Source organism: Camelus bactrianus, chromosome 9 (assembly GCF_048773025.1).
Source record: "Camelus bactrianus isolate YW-2024 breed Bactrian camel chromosome 9, ASM4877302v1, whole genome shotgun sequence".
NCBI classification, from domain to species: domain Eukaryota; kingdom Metazoa; phylum Chordata; class Mammalia; order Artiodactyla; family Camelidae; genus Camelus; species Camelus bactrianus.
Genome location: NC_133547.1, coordinates 12480475 through 12498341, shown reverse-complemented (window position 1 = coordinate 12498341; position 17867 = coordinate 12480475). Strand labels below are relative to the sequence as shown.

General features: G+C 50.1%; 1 protein-coding gene across 1 annotated transcript; it reads right to left on the bottom strand.

Moving 5' to 3' along the window:
* Positions 1 to 2654: 2654 nt before the first annotated feature.
* Positions 2655 to 5143, bottom strand: LOC141578595 (galectin-7-like). Its single transcript, XM_074369703.1, has 4 exons — positions 5028 to 5143; positions 4530 to 4618; positions 3537 to 3738; positions 2655 to 2838 (listed from the first exon to the last, which is right to left on the bottom strand). Exons 1-4 carry the CDS (start codon positions 5028 to 5030, stop codon positions 2725 to 2727), a joined length of 408 nt encoding a protein of 135 aa, XP_074225804.1. The 5' UTR covers positions 5031 to 5143; the 3' UTR covers positions 2655 to 2724.
* Between the last annotated feature and the right edge of the window lie 12724 nt (positions 5144 to 17867).

Sequence of the window (17867 nt, the reverse complement as noted above, 5' to 3'; positions counted from 1 at the left end):
TTGTACATTCCCAAGCTGTGGAATCATATTCACCTGGCTCTGGTCCCTGCTCTACCACCTACATGATGTGTGACCTTGAACATGCATCAGATGCCTCATTTGCAAAATAAGAACAATAAGAGTCTCTACCTCAGAGGATCGTTTTAAAGATTGAAAGAATGATTAGCACAATGACTAACACACAGCAGGGACTCAGGAAATGTTACCTAAATAGGTATATAAATAAATACTGCAATTTTCCTCAACAAGTACACGGTAGATAAATTATTATAGTAAAATGACTAGGAAAAATCACACTAATATACCAAGAATGATGATTTCAGAGTGATAAAATTGTACATGATTTAAAAATTCTTGTTCAAAACCACACAGTAAGTATGCATATGTTTTATAATCAGAACAGAGTTTATTTAAAAAAAGGTAAAAATCTATCAACATCTTAAAAATACTATGTAAAAGCTATCAACATCTTAAAAATGTTAAGTCTTCCAATCCATGAACATGGGATGTTTCCATTTATTTATATATTAGTTAATTTCTTTCAGCAATGTTTTATAGCTTTCCTTGAATGTGCCTTTCACCTCCTTGGTTTATTCCTAAGTAGTTTATTTTTTTGATGCTATTGTATATGGGTATTCTTTCTTTGTTTTTTTTTTTTTAATCTAGGGGGCAGGTCATTAAGTTCATTTATTTATTTACTTACTTAAAGGAGGTACTGGGGATTAAACTCAGAACCTCGGGCATGCTAAGCATGCACTCTACCAATTGAGCTATACCCTCCCCCCAGACATTTTTTCTTAACGTCCACTTTTTATTGTTCCTTGTTAATGTACGGAAATACAACTGATTTTTGTGTGTTGACTATGTGCGCTGCTACTTTGCTGAACTCATGTGCTAACTAGTTTTTTTGTTTTTTTTTTAACATTTGGAGGAGGGGAATCTTTAGGGAATTCTACATATAAGGGCATATCATACATGTATGATATAGATCATGTGTATATATTTTTTGAAATGACAGAAAGTTTTAAGTACAATACAAACTTAGTTTTATCCTGAGCCATTTATGAATACTTTACTCTGTATTTTATACAAATAAGAACATTCTTCACTATACATACAGTAAGACAGAGGTGAAAGCCAGGAAGTCAACACGGATGAATCACTGCCATCTAACGGAAGAACCCAACCATCTTTACCAGTTGTGCCAATAATGCCTTACTTTTCACCTTATTTTTTGAAAGTTGTACCGCTTTGATATATTACCTTTACAACTATTTTTAATGTTCAAAAACTACATGGCACACACAACTAAAATACAAATTACTTCATTTAACAGTGAGCCCTGGAGTTCCAATGAATGCTGTATTTTCTCAGGTCTCTGACAGGCAGAGGAGGACCTCTCACTACACACTAGAAGGGCCAGGCATGGGGAAGGGTAACTATAGGTGGAGGTTTACAAAGTGAAGGAAAAGTCTGGGACCTGGGTATCCAGGCTGAGTGGTTCCACAGGATTTTGCACCCCTCTTCAGGCGAAACAAAGGATAACAGACCCTAGATCCTGGACCGATTGCTAGGATTGTAATACTGGGAGTGGCCACGAGGGAGCGACATGTCACTGGCTTCCCAAGGTTCCCAGACAGAAGGAAGCCCAGGACACAACCCGCCAGGGACACAGCTCCGGACTTTCCCAGACTCAGGACGCAATTCGCTGCGAGCTGCTGGCACCCAGCCACCCAGCCACCCGCCGGGCTCCGTCTACAGCTGGGAACCACGGCCGCTACGAGGGCCTCGCCGAGGGTGCGGAGCCGGGGGCCTCTCTTGTAGCCTCGGCTCCTCTCCCCGCCTAACGCCATTCAGGGGGGACCGAGCGACCCCCCTGAAGCAAGAAAATCCCCAACCCCTGGCATTCGGGGGTGCCTGGGCGTCTGTTTGTAGCCCCGCTCGCCCTTCCCCCCGGAACCCCTCTGACAGGGCCAGGGTCTCCCGGCCATCGGGTGAGCACAGGTGGAAGAAACTCCGAACGGCCTTCTTGACAGCAGCTGGGACCAGAGCTAGAGCCTTCGCGTCGAGGTTCCTTCCACCGGGCGGTTGCCGCTGCAGTGCGCGTCTGCCCCGGGGCGCGAACTGCCGGGGCCTGCACCGACTTGGGGACAGGTGGGAGGGAGGCGACGCCCCGAACCACTTCCCAGACACTCCCAGAGCTAACCGTCTGCAGCCTTGGGGAGGCCCGGATAGTGGGGGAAGGCGAGAAGAAGTTAAAGGCAGCGCAGGGACCCTGAGATTCACGCACCATCTCCGCGAAGCTGGGATCTCCAAGGGACCTGTTTAGAGACCAACCAATTGGGAGGCGCCCTCTGCGCAGGGGGTGCCAAGGGAGGACTTGGCTTGGGCTCTTCCAAACTGCCTCAGGTCACCCCACCCCATTACAACCTGGCTGCTTTGCCGAATGCTGCAGGAAGGCAAGCCAAAGCCCCATCCCTACCAGATCGCGACCCTCCTGTGGCCTCCCGAGACAGAAATGCCCAGAGAGATCCACGCCCGGATCCCGCCCCGCTGCGGAATCGCTGCGTGACTCTTAGTCAGTGTCTTAACTGCTTTGAACCTACTTTCCTCATCCATATGAAGGAGCCACAGACACACACGAGGCGCACAGATGAGCGGCTAAGACTTTATTTGCCATCCAAGACCCCTGCGCCCCATCCCCACCCGCGCTCCTGGAAGGGCTCAGAAGATCTTCACCAGCTCTAGCTGCAGGTCCCCGCCCACCTCCAACGCGCGCACGCGCGCCGGCGGGATGCGGTAGCGGAAGTGGTGGTATTCCGAGTCCCCGACCACAGCCTGCACAGGAGAGGGGACATGGCTTGTGGTTCCCGAGGCCACTGCCAGGTTATTCCCAACTTGGACTCACGCTGCGTGACCTGGGCACCCACGGACCCCTTCGGTCCCCAGGCCCCATTGGGCAAATACTGTTCATCCTAACCCCTTGCTGTGAGGATTAAATGAGCTCATTGTTGACACGTGAGTGCTTTTTAAGCGTTGGAGGTGGATGTTGTTACCCCGATCCCTGCATTCACCACCTGACTCCTGATGCGCAGATTGAAAGTGAAGAATAGCCTGTGTGATGCAGGGTCTGCAGCGACCATTTCCTGCTGAAACTTGTTTCTCGGTCCTGTCTCCCAACCCATCCATGCTCCTGCCCCTGAGCCTCGACCACAGACTCAAGCAGACAGGCGATAGGGTCGGGGATGAAAGTCTGGGCCACGTCTCACTCCCCTCCTCCCTGACGCCCTCCCCCGACACCTACCCTTTGGTCACTTGGCTCTTGCTCTCTCGCCTTGCCACGGCCACACACCTGCCCTCAGACACTAGTGCGCCTGCGCCAGAGATTAGTGCGCTTGCGCCAGGGGAGGTGAGGGCCTGGGGACGCCCTGCCCAGCCTTGGCCACGCCTTTGCTCACCTCACCCCAAGGGCCTTCCTGGCCTTCCCAAGGGAAGAGACCTGGGTGCTGGCGCCCACCCCTGTGGCAGAGACGCACCTTGAAGCCCTCTTCGGTGGCGATGAGGAGCACATCGAAGGGCTGCCCACGCTGGAAGGGAATGCCCGAGCCCCGCTCCTCTTGGCCCCAGGCGCCGCGCTCCAGGGTGTTGAAGACCACGGTGGACTCGTCCAGCCGAGGATTGAAATGCAGGGCGGCCTCACCGCCCGGCTCCTCACTGCACAGCAGGTTTACATAGAACCTGGTAGGTGATGGGGGAAGAGGACGCCTTGGAAAGAGGTTCTGGACCAACACACCAGGACTTACCTTTTTCCAGAGCACGAACAAATTTACAGGGACCTGGATTGTCACACACACCAGTGAAGGACGGGTTGTAGACTGGAAGCCGGGGAGCCCAGATTCCAGGCCATCCAAAAACCGAGTGGGGGCCTGCACACACATCTGCTAGGCGAGGGTGACTAAGCTGTGGCCTGGGTCCCCCTCATTTCCAGAGTCTGGAGTTGCCAAGGAATCAAGCTCCTGAAGACCAGGGTGCTCCCGATTCCCAAGGCATCCCCAGTTCCCAGAGGGCTAGGACCCATACCAGGGACCCCAGTATGCCCAGGCAGCCTAGACTCCCAGAAATCCTGAAGATCCCGACCCAGGAAGTCATACGATTGATTGGTTAGGCTGCCATTTACCCAGCCTCTGGCCTGCCTAGCATGTGCTAGAGGCCAGGGATCTCAGGGCACCTCCAATTCACAGGACAATTCCAGAATTCCTGAGAACTCAGACTGAAACTCACAGGACTCTAGGTAGGAACCGTGGATTCCTCTGGGACCCGCAATTTCTTAGAATAACGTCGACTCCAGGCACACAGTCGTGGGACAAATAAGTGAGGACATCAAATTCCAGGTCAGAAGTAACTCAGGGATTCCAAGACCCACGTGGGCAAAGTTAGCCTGGGGCCCTGGGCTCTGGGCTGGAAGAAGTGGGATCAGCTGAGCCTGGAGACCTCCCCCCACCCTCCCACACCGAGGCCGGGGCTCTCACCTGCCAGCCTTGTCCGGGACAACGCCACGAATTCTCAACACGGTACCGACTCGGATGCCCTCGGGCAGAGAGGTCTTGTGGGGCACGTTCTGCAGCAGCAGGGGTGTGGGGGCCGAGGTGAATCAGGGAGGCAGAGGAGAGACACAGATGGGTCAGCTCCAGGGGGAGAGTGACCAGGACCCAGACCAGCAGAATCCGAGAGAAGAAAGAGACGAAGGAATGAGAGGCAAGGAAGGGAAAGAGTTGGAGAGAGGAACACAAAATCAACAGAAAAATGTCCAAAGAGCTAGAAAGCAAAAGGAAACTTGCCAAGGGGGAGATGGGAGCATGGGGACGGGTTGGGACAACCCAGAAACCACAGCCCAGAACTTCATAGCGCAGCCTAGCACCCACTTTCTCCACTGAAACAGCCCAGTCCCCCCTCCCCTGGTCTGGGCAGCCTTGGGTCCAACCCCCACAAATGTCCCGGGCCCCTGAAGCACTCACGAAGCTCCCTACCATGGCTAGGACAGCGGGACGGGACGGGTGGCGGCGGTGCCGGGGATGGCTGCTGGGGCCTTAAGTAAAAGCAGGGCGCGGCTGGCCCTGTTGACTCACCCTCACCGCTTTCCACACACACCGCCCACACCTGGCACCGACCCTGGCCCTGGGGCCATGCTGGCCCCCCGCGCCCTCTGTCTAGGGCCTCTGACACTCCGGCAGTCCCTGAGGATTCCCAGGTGTACTGCCCTCCTCGTTTGAGCTAATAATGGTAGGAACAATTCATAATAATAATAATGTCAACAACGTAGAGGCTCATGGAGCCCCCATCCTACCAGCCCTTCCTTCCTGCTGCCCGGTGGCGAGAAGACTCTCAGGCCCATCTCATCGTGGAAAACGTGAGTCCCGTGAGGCTAAGCTGTGGGCTGGAACTCGGGACCCCTCTCTCTCCCAGGTTAGCACCTGCTGCCCAGGGCTAAGGATATGTCTCCACCAAAATTCCAGTTTATGCTTCTGAAATATAATATCCATGGCAACAACGGTAATAATAGAAAAGGGAGCGCAGAGGGGCAGGCTATTTTGTTGATGGTCAAGGCTGTGTGCCTGGTGCCTGGTGCAGTGCCCGGCCCACGGCAAGTGCTCAGTAAATATGGGTGAAGGAGGGAATCCAAAACGACAACAGCTGCCCTTTACCAGCCTCTGGCCTGCCCGGCGTGTGCAAGAGACCAGTGATCTCAGACAGCCATTGAGGGAGAGGCATCGATCACCCTTATTTGACAGGTAAGGAAACTGAGGCTCAGAAAGGAGAAGCAATTTGTCCCCCAAAACACATCTGTGCAATACCATGGGGACCGTGGCTCTGGCTTCTTCATCTCTGGAAGTTCCTGTCTGCTTTTTTCTGTTTCTGTAAATGCCTTAGGCTGTCTCTCTGTCTCCTCCATCTCTGACTCTCTGTCCCATGAGTTCCTGCCTATTTCTCTCCTTTATGTCTCTGTCTCTCCTTCCACCTCCCAGAACCTCCTTCCTATGTCTCACCTGGTGTTCAGGACAAGGGGGTGGAGTGGAGGGGTGTCCTAGGACCCACCCCCACCCAGACCAAGGAAGAGGGAAAAGTGGGACCCCTGCCAGGCCCATTTGCAGTCACCATAGCCCAAGACTCCAGAAGAGGCATCCAGGTGTGAAGGGTGGGGCCCGAGGGGGAATGCTGAGAGGGGGTTCTGGAAGGCAGGGAACAGGGGAGGTGGGGGAGCTGGGCAGAGACCCAGCCTACAGCCCACCTCTCCCTCTCCTGCTCCCCACCCCACTGGGGCCGCACCCGCAGAGGGAGAAGAGGCCAGGGGCAGGGCCAGGAATGGAAACTTTGGGTGGAGACAACCAGACTCAGACCTGATCCACCTCCCACAGCCTCTCAGGCTTCCCAGACTCCCTCCAGCCCCCTCACCGCACAGTTGGTGCAGTTGGGGGAGGAAGCGCCTCAGAGAGGGAGGCTGGGCAGCTGCATTTGGGTGGGGGCCGCGGGCGCCCCCATTTTGCAGAGGAGAAAACAGGCTGAGAGAGGGCCAGCCTCTCAGCCAAGGCCTCCCAGCAAGGAAGGGACCAGGGCCCGGGCTGGAGCCCCCTCTGTGTGCCAAGGGCACCTCCTGGGGATTTTAAGTAGAGGGGACAGCGGGGTTTGAGGTCCTAACTCCAACAACTCGGGTGGAGAGTTTCCCGGAGCAGGGGGCTCCGGTACTCTGATCAGGAAGTGTCCCTTCGCCAGCCTCATTCCGCGTGTCCCTGCTGCGCCCGGGAGCCCATCTCTTCCCTGATCTCCTCATTGTGCCTGGATAGTTCTTCACATGCTGCCAACCTGCAAGTCCAAAGTTGACTTTCGGGTCTGGCGAAATGATTGCATCAATCTGTTATCAGTTTGATTGCGGGTTCATTTCTCATAACTCCGGTGTGAGCATCCTGGATGGATTCCTATTCGGTTGAGTTGATTATCTTCTATCAGTTCTTGAGTAATATCTTCAGGACCTTCTTTTTTTTTTTTTTTCATTTCCAAATAAGTGGTGTTTGTACTTGTTTCCCACTATGTTTTGGCTTTCTCCAGCTGTCTGTCCCATTCGTAACTCGTCCAGATTTTAATAGAATACTTCTCCAAGTCTTGACAATACACAGGCCAGGGCAACCACCACCCCGAGGCCCCTGAAACGGCCAGCCCCCCTCCACCTGCCCCAGGACACACGGTCACTCCTCAGCGTTTAAGAGCCACCACGTTCATTTGCCATGAAAACAAGGGAGAGGGGTGGGCAGCGGGCTGCGTTTGCTGCCTTTCCCCCTCGTTCAGAGCAATGAGGGCGAGAAGTACTGAGCTCCCCCGCGGTGGGTGTGGGAGTGGAAAATCCCAGGCTCTGTCAGTGTCAGCTTCGTGGTGACCTTGGGCTGGTTTTCATACGCAGTGAGACAATTCAGGGGCTGCTTTGGTTTTGCAAATTAAGTTACAAATGAGGAAAATGACACGTTTAAAAATCTGACTTTTTCTTAAGTTCTGAAGTCCATGGAAAACCCTCAGTCCTAGTTATAAATACAGTAAATTGTACCAATCCAGTCACTTGCTAAGGGGAGCATTTTCTGTCATAGCTGGTTCCCAACGGAGTTCCTTAAGCTCCCTTAAATATTGTCACCTGAAGGTGGGCTTTGGGCATGTGTGAAGTTTTGTCTAGTAGACTGTCCAGGCCCTAAGTCATCTTGTACGTTTCCATCTTGGATTGTGGACACCCTGACTTGCTCTTTCTCTTCTTCCTTCCTGCCTTTCGTTCCTGTGCTGAGCAGTTGGGTCCTGCAGCCAGTAGGCAGGTGATTTAAGTGCTGCCCGTGGGGGTGGGGAGGTCACGGGGTGGGGGAGGGGCTGAGCGGGCAGAGGGGGCGCTGCTCCCCCAGGGCTGGGTCAGCTGGGGTGTCAGAGGGAGCCGGTGAGAAGGGTGCTCAGTGGAGACTGGCCCTCAGGCCTCGCGGTAAGGAGAACAGAGGGACAACGTGGAGCCCAGCCCCCACATGGGAGGAGGTGTCTGTGAAGGGGTGAGGGTCACCGAGAGGTGCTGGAGCCTTTTGGGGCGAGGAGGGTATCCCCTGGCGGAGGAAATTGGGTGTGGGTGTCAGGGATGGAAGGAAGACCAGTGCCCCTCTCTCACTCTCAGTGGAGGGAGGTATAGATGTGGACAAAAAAAGCGGACTGTGAGCCTGTGACATTGCCCAGAATGGAGGTATCACATGAACTAATGATTTTATGAACAAATTTATGTTAATGGTTTAGATGTTTTGTATTGTGGTTATAAAGGAGAATGAAGCCTCAGAAATGCACACTGATGTATGTAGGGTGAAGTGTGGTGATCTCTGTGTCTTGGCTTTCAATGGTTCACAGAGAGAAACAGCAGATGTTGCAACATATGAACACACCCGAGAGCCTGGGTGAAACCTTGCAGGGCTTCATGGTACTATTGTGTTAACTTTTCTAGAGGTGTGAAAATTTGCAACATTTTCAAATAGTTGGCAGAAGAAATCAAACCTGAGGTCTGATTTTGCACACTCAGGACTTCTTCCGTCCCCAAGGGAACACCCTCTTCAATATCCTCACCCTCCGGGGGAGGGTATAGCTCAGTGGTAGAGTCCGTGCTTAGCATGCATAATGTCCTGTACAAGGTCCCCAGTACCTCCATTAAAAAAATTTAAATAAGTAAATACGTAAATAAATCTAATCACCCCACCCCTAAAAAGCAATCAAACAAGAAAACCATTCCCACCCCCATATGAGCAGTGGAGACAAGAATGAACCTCCCTGGCTATTTTCACATGGTTGGAGGGTACAGAGTGGATCTTGGAGAAGGGGCGGCTGCTGAGCCTCCAAGGAAACCAACCAGGTGTAACCATCCACAACCTCCGGTCTCCCGATCTTGGGGTTTTCATCTCTGGTTAATTGTTGGCAGAAAGCCGAATTTGAATGGACCAGGAAGAATACAGGATTGGTAAAAAATTGGTCTGGAGCCCTGTGTGCCCCAGGGCAATGAGTATGTTGATTGCAGCCTAATCTTCTTGCCCTCAGCTTGGTTCTGTCTGTCTTGTAACAGGAGTTTTTCAGTTGAGTGGGAATGCAAGGCCTCTTGAAGAAGACTGTCTCTGTGCTTTCCTGGGAAAGCATGACAGCTCTGGTGAATCAGCCCCACAAGGTTGTGTACACGCGTGTCCAGAGCTGAAAAGCTGGTGGCTGTTTTGAAGAATCAAGGATTATTATTAAACTTTGGGAAAATTTTCTAACTTAAAGCCTTCCTATCTGGAGAAAGACAATAAAATGCTAGAAAGAAAGAAAGAAAGGATGGAAGGAGAGAGGGAAGGAAGGATGGAAGGAGAGAGGGAAGGAAGGATGAAAGGAAGAAAGAAGGGAAAGAAAGGAAAGGAAGAGAGGAAAGGAAGAAAGGAAAGGAAGGAAGGACGGACCTCTCTGGAGGCAGAACCAGAACCAGAATTTCATGTCCCGTGCACTTGATCTTTGCTATGGGCCAGTGTCTGCTGAGTGTTTCCATGTTTCCCCTTTTCTGAGTAAGTTTATTGGGTGTCCTGGGCCAGCCATGGCTGGGCCCCAATGAAGAGGACAGTGTCTTCCTCCAAAATCCTGGACTCTGGGCTGGACACAGTAAGCAGATGGTGTTGAGTTCAAACTTGTTCGGCTCACTGCACGACAGGCCAAATAATTGGGAGACGAGGTGTTGGGGCAAGGAATAGCTATTTTATTCAGAATGCCAGCTGACTGAAAAGATGGCGGACTAATGTCCTGGAGAACCATGGATTCCCCAAGTCAGAATTCGGGTTCCTTTTATACTAAAAGGGAAGGGGGTATGCTTGGTTGTTGTAAGCTTCTTGGTGTCGGAATCCTTTGTTCTTGCAGCTGTCCACGGGGGTTAGGTCACAGTGTCCCTGTAAACCTCCAACAAAACAAACATTATTTTCTATTATTCACTGTTACATTTATATGAATGGAAAAGTGTTAATATCCTTAATGGTCAGAGCCTTGAGAGTGGGCTGTCCTCTATATTTCAGGCTCTAGGCAACATTCTTTGACAAAAGGTGCAGAACCAGCACGACTAAGCCTAGGAAACAGAGCACAGGGTTAAAGTCAGCGGAACGGATCTAATATGGAGTCAGATTTGTTCTTTTCTATTACAATGGGAGCTTAAGGCTGTCTCCATTGGAAGACAAGGTGAGCGCAGTCCAGGCGGGGAAGAAGAGTATATTTAAATATTATTGTAGCCAAAGGGATGGAGTAACAGGGAGCACCAGCTGACCATCCAATGCACACTTATCTCTTTCTTTCTTAATCAAAGGCTCCTGACTCAGTCCCAGATGGCACTGTAGCTATTGCATTTCCCAGGATTCGAATTGCTTTTGTGGTGAAGCAAATTACCCCAAAGCTTTGCAGGTTAAGATGGCCTTTGTGTGTGTGTGTGTGTGTGCGTGCACACACACTCATGGCTTCTGTGGTCAAGAATTTGGACGGAGCACAGTGGGAACATCTGGTCTTTGTTCCATGATGTCTGGGAAAGCTCTGTCCTAGGGACTGGGCTCATCTGGGGGACCTGCACGTGGCCTCCCTAGGAAGCCTGGGTGTCCTCAGAGTAGCTGGACTTCCTCCAGGGCAGCTCAGGGCTCCAAAAGCCAAGGCCCCTTCAGCTCACTAGGTGAAATCTGCCTCATCCTTTCCCTTCTAGTCTGGGGAGTTGTGCCGAATTCCTTGACGCCACATTCTATTTGTGAAGGACTGAGGGCTCCACCTCGCCCTCCTCATGGTAGTAGGAGTGCCAAAGAATTGGTGGCTGTATTTTATTTATTTTATTTTTATTATTGGTGGATGTATTTATTGACTTTTCTTTTTTTAATTTTTAATTTTTTAATTTTTATTTTTAGGTGAGGGGGAGGTAATTAGGTTTATTTATTTATTTTAATGGAGGTACTAGGGATTGAACCCAGGACCTCATGCATGCTAAGCAGGCACTCTACCACTGAGCTATACCTTCCCCCACTTACTGACTTTTCTTTTTTTTAATTTTTTTTGTATTTTATTTTAATTTTTTTCCCCTGGGGCACTGAGGCTTGAACCCAGGACCTCATGCATGCCAAGCACGCAGCCTACCACTGAGCTATATCTCTACCCCTGCTGGATGTATTTTAAAACGTCCACATCCACCCTTCTTTGCAACCGCAGGCAGCCAGTGGCGTGGAAGTGGATGTTCTATGTGGGGCTTCTGGAAAGTTCTTTGCAGGGAACTGACCCAGCAGAGGAAGTGCCATTTGACCCTCCACCTTACTCATCCTTCCTGTCTGGAACATCCCATGATCAGAAATTTTGGTCAGGAAGTAAAACCTGAACCTATACCTGCAGGCATCAGAACAGTGTCCCTCATGACCGAGAGGTGGTGCTGAGCCAAACTTTTTCGCTCCAGTTTTAATATGGCCCAAAATATACATGCATAACATTTTTTAAAGACACCATTTTACAAAGCTTATGGTGAAAAACAGTCGCTTTCTCCCCACCCCACCTCCTCCTGCGCCTTCCCTCTGCAGCTGTAAATCATCTACTTATTGCTACTTCTGGGTTTTTCTGTTTGGGTCATTATCTGTTGACTCCCAGGAAAGAGGAAGAGGATGTAGCTTTCTTTCATTTCTTCACCTCCTCCCTCCCGCTTACTGTTTTACTGACAGAGTTATAGTCATTTTGGTTACATCAATGTTCAGTGTTTCCACCCGTGACTACGTTCACATCGTTCTCCACCCAGCCACAGGGTCTATCTGTGAAGGGTTCTCCTTTCTCGCACAACTTTATCTTTTCCCTGGAGTGAATCATCATCCTGTTTTGTATTTGTTTAGTTTTCTTGATGAGTCTTATGAATTGGAATCCTGAGTTCTCTGTCCCTTGATGAAATCTCCCAATACATTCAGATGCATCCAGCCTACTGTCAGTTTCACTTTCTTGGAGATTTGGCCCCCTAGCTGTTCTTTACGCCCACCCTCCCTTTCCTGCCCAGTGGTTGAAGCCCCCTGGTAGATGCCACCATGCACCACCATCACCTCTCAGCCTCCCTTTAGCACCTGGTGCTATGGGTTCCTGAGTGTGTTTGGGGATCTGAATTCAATGAGTTTCCTCTATACTCTGAGATCATTTTTTGGTTCTGCATTTCCTGACTACATGATCTGAAGACTCTTTTCTCTTTATGTCAGTAAAACAGGAACCACAGTAGTCTATTAGATTAGATTAGAGTGAGGAACTAAAGGGTTTATGTTGATAAAGTGCCTAGAGCATTTTCATGGGAGTGGCTACTACCGTTAGTGGGTTTTAGGGAAGGGAATGACATTACATGCTACTGCTTCTTAACACATTACTCCCAACCTAGAAGCTGAAAATAAAAATTTTATTTTGCTCCGAGATCCTATGGATTAGGAATTCAGATAGGGTGTGGTTGTGGCGGCGGGGGGGGGTTGTTTCTGCTTCTCAGTGTCTGGAAAGACCTCAGCTGGGAAGACTCAGTGGTTGGGGGTGATGTAAACGCCTGGGTCTAGATCATCTGGAGGCTTATCCCCTCAGGGGTCCATCTGCAAGTCAGTGCTGGCAGCTGGCTGGGATCTCAGCCTTGTGGACCTGTGGACAGGAGCACTCTCCAGATGGCTCGGGCTTCTTCACAATATTGCCGCTTCAGGGTACCCAGACTGCTCCCGTGGCGGCTCAGGGCTCACCGGACGGCAGCCTCTTCTGACACAGTATCACTTCTGCTGCAGTGGTGAAATAAAATTCACATTGTATGTCAAGATAAGAAAAATTTAAGCATAAAAAAAATTCTCTGCTCTTTGGCGTCCCCTCTCCCCAGACCATGCATTGTGTATCTGCATTACACATTGACCAAGTAACCTCCATCGGCGGAAATACCTACTCAGCCACAAAGAGGAACATTCTTCTAGCGCCAATAAGACAACTCCTTAAAGATGACATTCCTTTTTATTTTAACCAATGGATTTTATTTATTTTATTTTATTTAAAAAATTTTAACACCTCTATTATGGTGTGATTCCTGTACAGTAAACTACACATATTTCAGATGAACAATTTGATGAATTTTGATAGATGTATTTATACCAGTGAAACCACCACCACAAGATAGCTAATGATTCCATCACTCCCTGAGAGGTGCAATTTTTAAATTCCCAATTTATCCCTTCCCACATGCTTTGGCCCCTGGTAACCGTAAGTTTGTTCTCTATGTCTATGAGTCTGTTTCTGTTTTGTAGATAAGTTCATTTGTGTCCTTTTTTTTTCACATTCCACATATAAGTGATATCATGTGGTATTTTTCTTTCTCTTCCTGACTTACTTCACTTAGAATGACAATCTCCAGATCCATCCATGTTGCTGCAAATGGCATTATTTTATTATTTTTATGGCTAAGTAGTATTCCATTGTATAAATATACCACAGCTTCTTTATCAAGATGACATTCCTTTTTGATCTTGTAAGGGGCCATGCACGATGATGCTTACATCTGGATTGTGTAGACTGTCGATAACGTCATTATTAACAGCCCTCTGTCTCAAAAAAAACTTATATAACTGTGCCAGCTTTCTGAGATGCTGGTCCCAGGTTATAATCCTCAATTTGACTCAAATAAAATTTTCCATTTCTTTATTAGACCACTTGATTAATTTTTCATGGAAGCATTCTATTGGTTATCAATGTGTCAGAAGCCCACCCTGATTCAAACAAAGGTGCCATAGGATACCACCCCCACTCCCTGCCAACCATAGGAAAAGTGGCAAAGTCGTATCATAGAAGAGCCGTGGGACAGGAGATACTAGTGTGGCCATCTTTGGAAATTACAATTGGCCACATTTGTTAAAACCTTCTGGATGAAGCCCAGAGTCTTCAAGTCTATCTCTAGCCAACATCCCTTGGATTCAGATGACACCTTCTCATGTTGGGTATGTCTGCTACATCCATTCAGATGATTTCTTTGCCTGACCAATATATCAACTTGATCAAGTATTTTGTCTAGCTGAATTTCTTTCCTATTACCTGGCAGGACCACGATACCTGTGGATATTCAAATCATAGCTGATTAGGGTCTGCACATCTCTTGTCCTCCCTGGCTTTGTGGTCAGACTTGTGCCACGCACTTTGTTCTAATTGGGAACATTTTTCCTCAGTTAATTGTTCCTATCTGTACATTTTTTTTCTTATGAAGAATATCCAACATGTACAAAAGTAGCCAGAACCTAGAAAAGTGAATCGCTCTGCACTTCTTACCCATCACAACACCTGCCAAAATCTGACCCAATCTGCATACCCACCCATCTTCAACCTATGAAAGGTAATATTCTTTTTTTTTAAATTCACTATTTCTTATTTGTTTGGGGTTTTTTTTGAGGGGAGCCAGGTCTATAAGAGTTCTTTTAGTAGGGAAAGATACAGTCCGTAGGAACCAAAATCTGCATGCAGGTGTGCTCACTGCAATTCAGGTGTCTCTGCTCCCAGGCCCTCTGGGGGACGAGGTAGGGGATATAATAAGACAGATGTATGTCTACACATGGTAGGGGAGGGTAATTTTTACCTCTGCCCTCCTAGGATTTTTCATCGGGACCTGAGGAGTAAATTGACATATCAAACGAACAGATTAACAGGAGAAATGCATACATACTTATATGTCTTCCGGGGTCCTGGCACCGTATAAAGAAATAAACTCAAAGAAATGGCTAAACCTACAAGCTAAGAACAATACAGGCAGTTGTGGAAAAGTAAACTAATACATGGGCGGCTAAAGGAAGATAAGAATGATTTTAACAGGGCCTGTTTTTATAGAACGCTCTAGGTCTCAACTTGCTGATAAAAATGTTACTTCTCTTTGGTACAAGTAGGACATATTTCACGTGGCAGTTTATATCTCTTGTTTTCAGGAGAAAAGAGATTACAATGTCCTTACCCCTGGGCCTGAGGGCCAGTCTCCACTGAGCACCCTTCTCACCGGCTCCCTCTGACACCCCAGCTGACCCAGCCCTGGGGGAGCAGCGCCCCCTCTGCCCGCTCAGCCCCTCCCCCACCCCGTGACCTCCCCACCCCCACAGGCAGCACTTAAATCACCTGCCTACTGGCTGCAGGACCCAACTGCTCAGCACAGGAACGAAAGGCAGGAAGGAAGAAGAGAAAGAGCAAGTCAGGGTGTCCACAATCCAAGATGGAAACGTACAAGATGACTTAGGGCCTGGACAGTCTACTAGACAAAACTTCACACATGCCCAAAGCCCACCTTCAGGTGACAATATTTAAGGGAGCTTAAGGAACTCCGCTGGGAACCAGCTATGACAGAAAATGCTCCCCTTAGCAAGTGACTGGATTGGTACAATTTACTGTATTTATAACTAGGACTGAGGGTTTTCCATGGACTTCAGAACTTAAGAAAAAGTCAGATTTTTAAACGTGTCATTTTCCTCATTTGTAACTTAATTTGCAAAACCAAAGCAGCCCCTGAATTGTCTCACTGCGTATGAAAACCAGCCCAAGGTCACCACGAAGCTGACACTGACAGAGCCTGGGATTTTCCACTCCCACACCCACCGCGGGGGAGCTCAGTACTTCTCGCCCTCATTGCTCTGAACGAGGGGGAAAGGCAGCAAACGCAGCCCGCTGCCCACCCCTCTCCCTTGTTTTCATGGCAAATGAACGTGGTGGCTCTTAAACGCTGAGGAGTGACCGTGTGTCCTGGGGCAGGTGGAGGGGGGCTGGCCGTTTCAGGGGCCTCGGGGTGGTGGTTGCCCTGGCCTGTGTATTGTCAAGACTTGGAGAAGTATTCTATTAAAATCTGGACGAGTTACGAATGGGACAGACAGCTGGAGAAAGCCAAAACATAGTGGGAAACAAGTACAAACACCACTTATTTGGAAATGAAAAAAAAAAAAAAAAGAAGGTCCTGAAGATATTACTCAAGAACTGATAGAAGATAATCAACTCAACCGAATAGGAATCCATCCAGGATGCTCACACCGGAGTTATGAGAAATGAACCCGCAATCAAACTGATAACAGATTGATGCAATCATTTCGCCAGACCCGAAAGTCAACTTTGGACTTGCAGGTTGGCAGCATGTGAAGAACTATCCAGGCACAATGAGGAGATCAGGGAAGAGATGGGCTCCCGGGCGCAGCAGGGACACGCGGAATGAGGCTGGCGAAGGGACACTTCCTGATCAGAGTACCGGAGCCCCCTGCTCCGGGAAACTCTCCACCCGAGTTGTTGGAGTTAGGACCTCAAACCCCGCTGTCCCCTCTACTTAAAATCCCCAGGAGGTGCCCTTGGCACACAGAGGGGGCTCCAGCCCGGGTCCTGGTCCCTTCCTTGCTGGGAGGCCTTGGCTGAGAGGCTGGCCCTCTCTCAGCCTGTTTTCTCCTCTGCAAAATGGGGGCGCCCGCGGCCCCCACCCAAATGCAGCTGCCCAGCCTCCCTCTCTGAGGCGCTTCCTCCCCCAACTGCACCAACTGTGCGGTGAGGGGGCTGGAGGGAGTCTGGGAAGCCTGAGAGGCTGTGGGAGGTGGATCAGGTCTGAGTCTGGTTGTCTCCACCCAAAGTTTCCATTCCTGGCCCTGCCCCTGGCCTCTTCTCCCTCTGCGGGTGCGGCCCCAGTGGGGTGGGGAGCAGGAGAGGGAGAGGTGGGCTGTAGGCTGGGTCTCTGCCCAGCTCCCCCACCTCCCCTGTTCCCTGCCTTCCAGAACCCCCTCTCAGCATTCCCCCTCGGGCCCCACCCTTCACACCTGGATGCCTCTTCTGGAGTCTTGGGCTATGGTGACTGCAAATGGGCCTGGCAGGGGTCCCACTTTTCCCTCTTCCTTGGTCTGGGTGGGGGTGGGTCCTAGGACACCCCTCCACTCCACCCCCTTGTCCTGAACACCAGGTGAGACATAGGAAGGAGGTTCTGGGAGGTGGAAGGAGAGACAGAGACATAAAGGAGAGAAATAGGCAGGAACTCATGGGACAGAGAGTCAGAGATGGAGGAGACAGAGAGACAGCCTAAGGCATTTACAGAAACAGAAAAAAGCAGACAGGAACTTCCAGAGATGAAGAAGCCAGAGCCACGGTCCCCATGGTATTGCACAGATGTGTTTTGGGGGACAAATTGCTTCTCCTTTCTGAGCCTCAGTTTCCTTACCTGTCAAATAAGGGTGATCGATGCCTCTCCCTCAATGGCTGTCTGAGATCACTGGTCTCTTGCACACGCCGGGCAGGCCAGAGGCTGGTAAAGGGCAGCTGTTGTCGTTTTGGATTCCCTCCTTCACCCATATTTACTGAGCACTTGCCGTGGGCCGGGCACTGCACCAGGCACCAGGCACACAGCCTTGACCATCAACAAAATAGCCTGCCCCTCTGCGCTCCCTTTTCTATTATTACCGTTGTTGCCATGGATATTATATTTCAGAAGCATAAACTGGAATTTTGGTGGAGACATATCCTTAGCCCTGGGCAGCAGGTGCTAACCTGGGAGAGAGAGGGGTCCCGAGTTCCAGCCCACAGCTTAGCCTCACGGGACTCACGTTTTCCACGATGAGATGGGCCTGAGAGTCTTCTCGCCACCGGGCAGCAGGAAGGAAGGGCTGGTAGGATGGGGGCTCCATGAGCCTCTACGTTGTTGACATTATTATTATTATGAATTGTTCCTACCATTATTAGCTCAAACGAGGAGGGCAGTACACCTGGGAATCCTCAGGGACTGCCGGAGTGTCAGAGGCCCTAGACAGAGGGCGCGGGGGGCCAGCATGGCCCCAGGGCCAGGGTCGGTGCCAGGTGTGGGCGGTGTG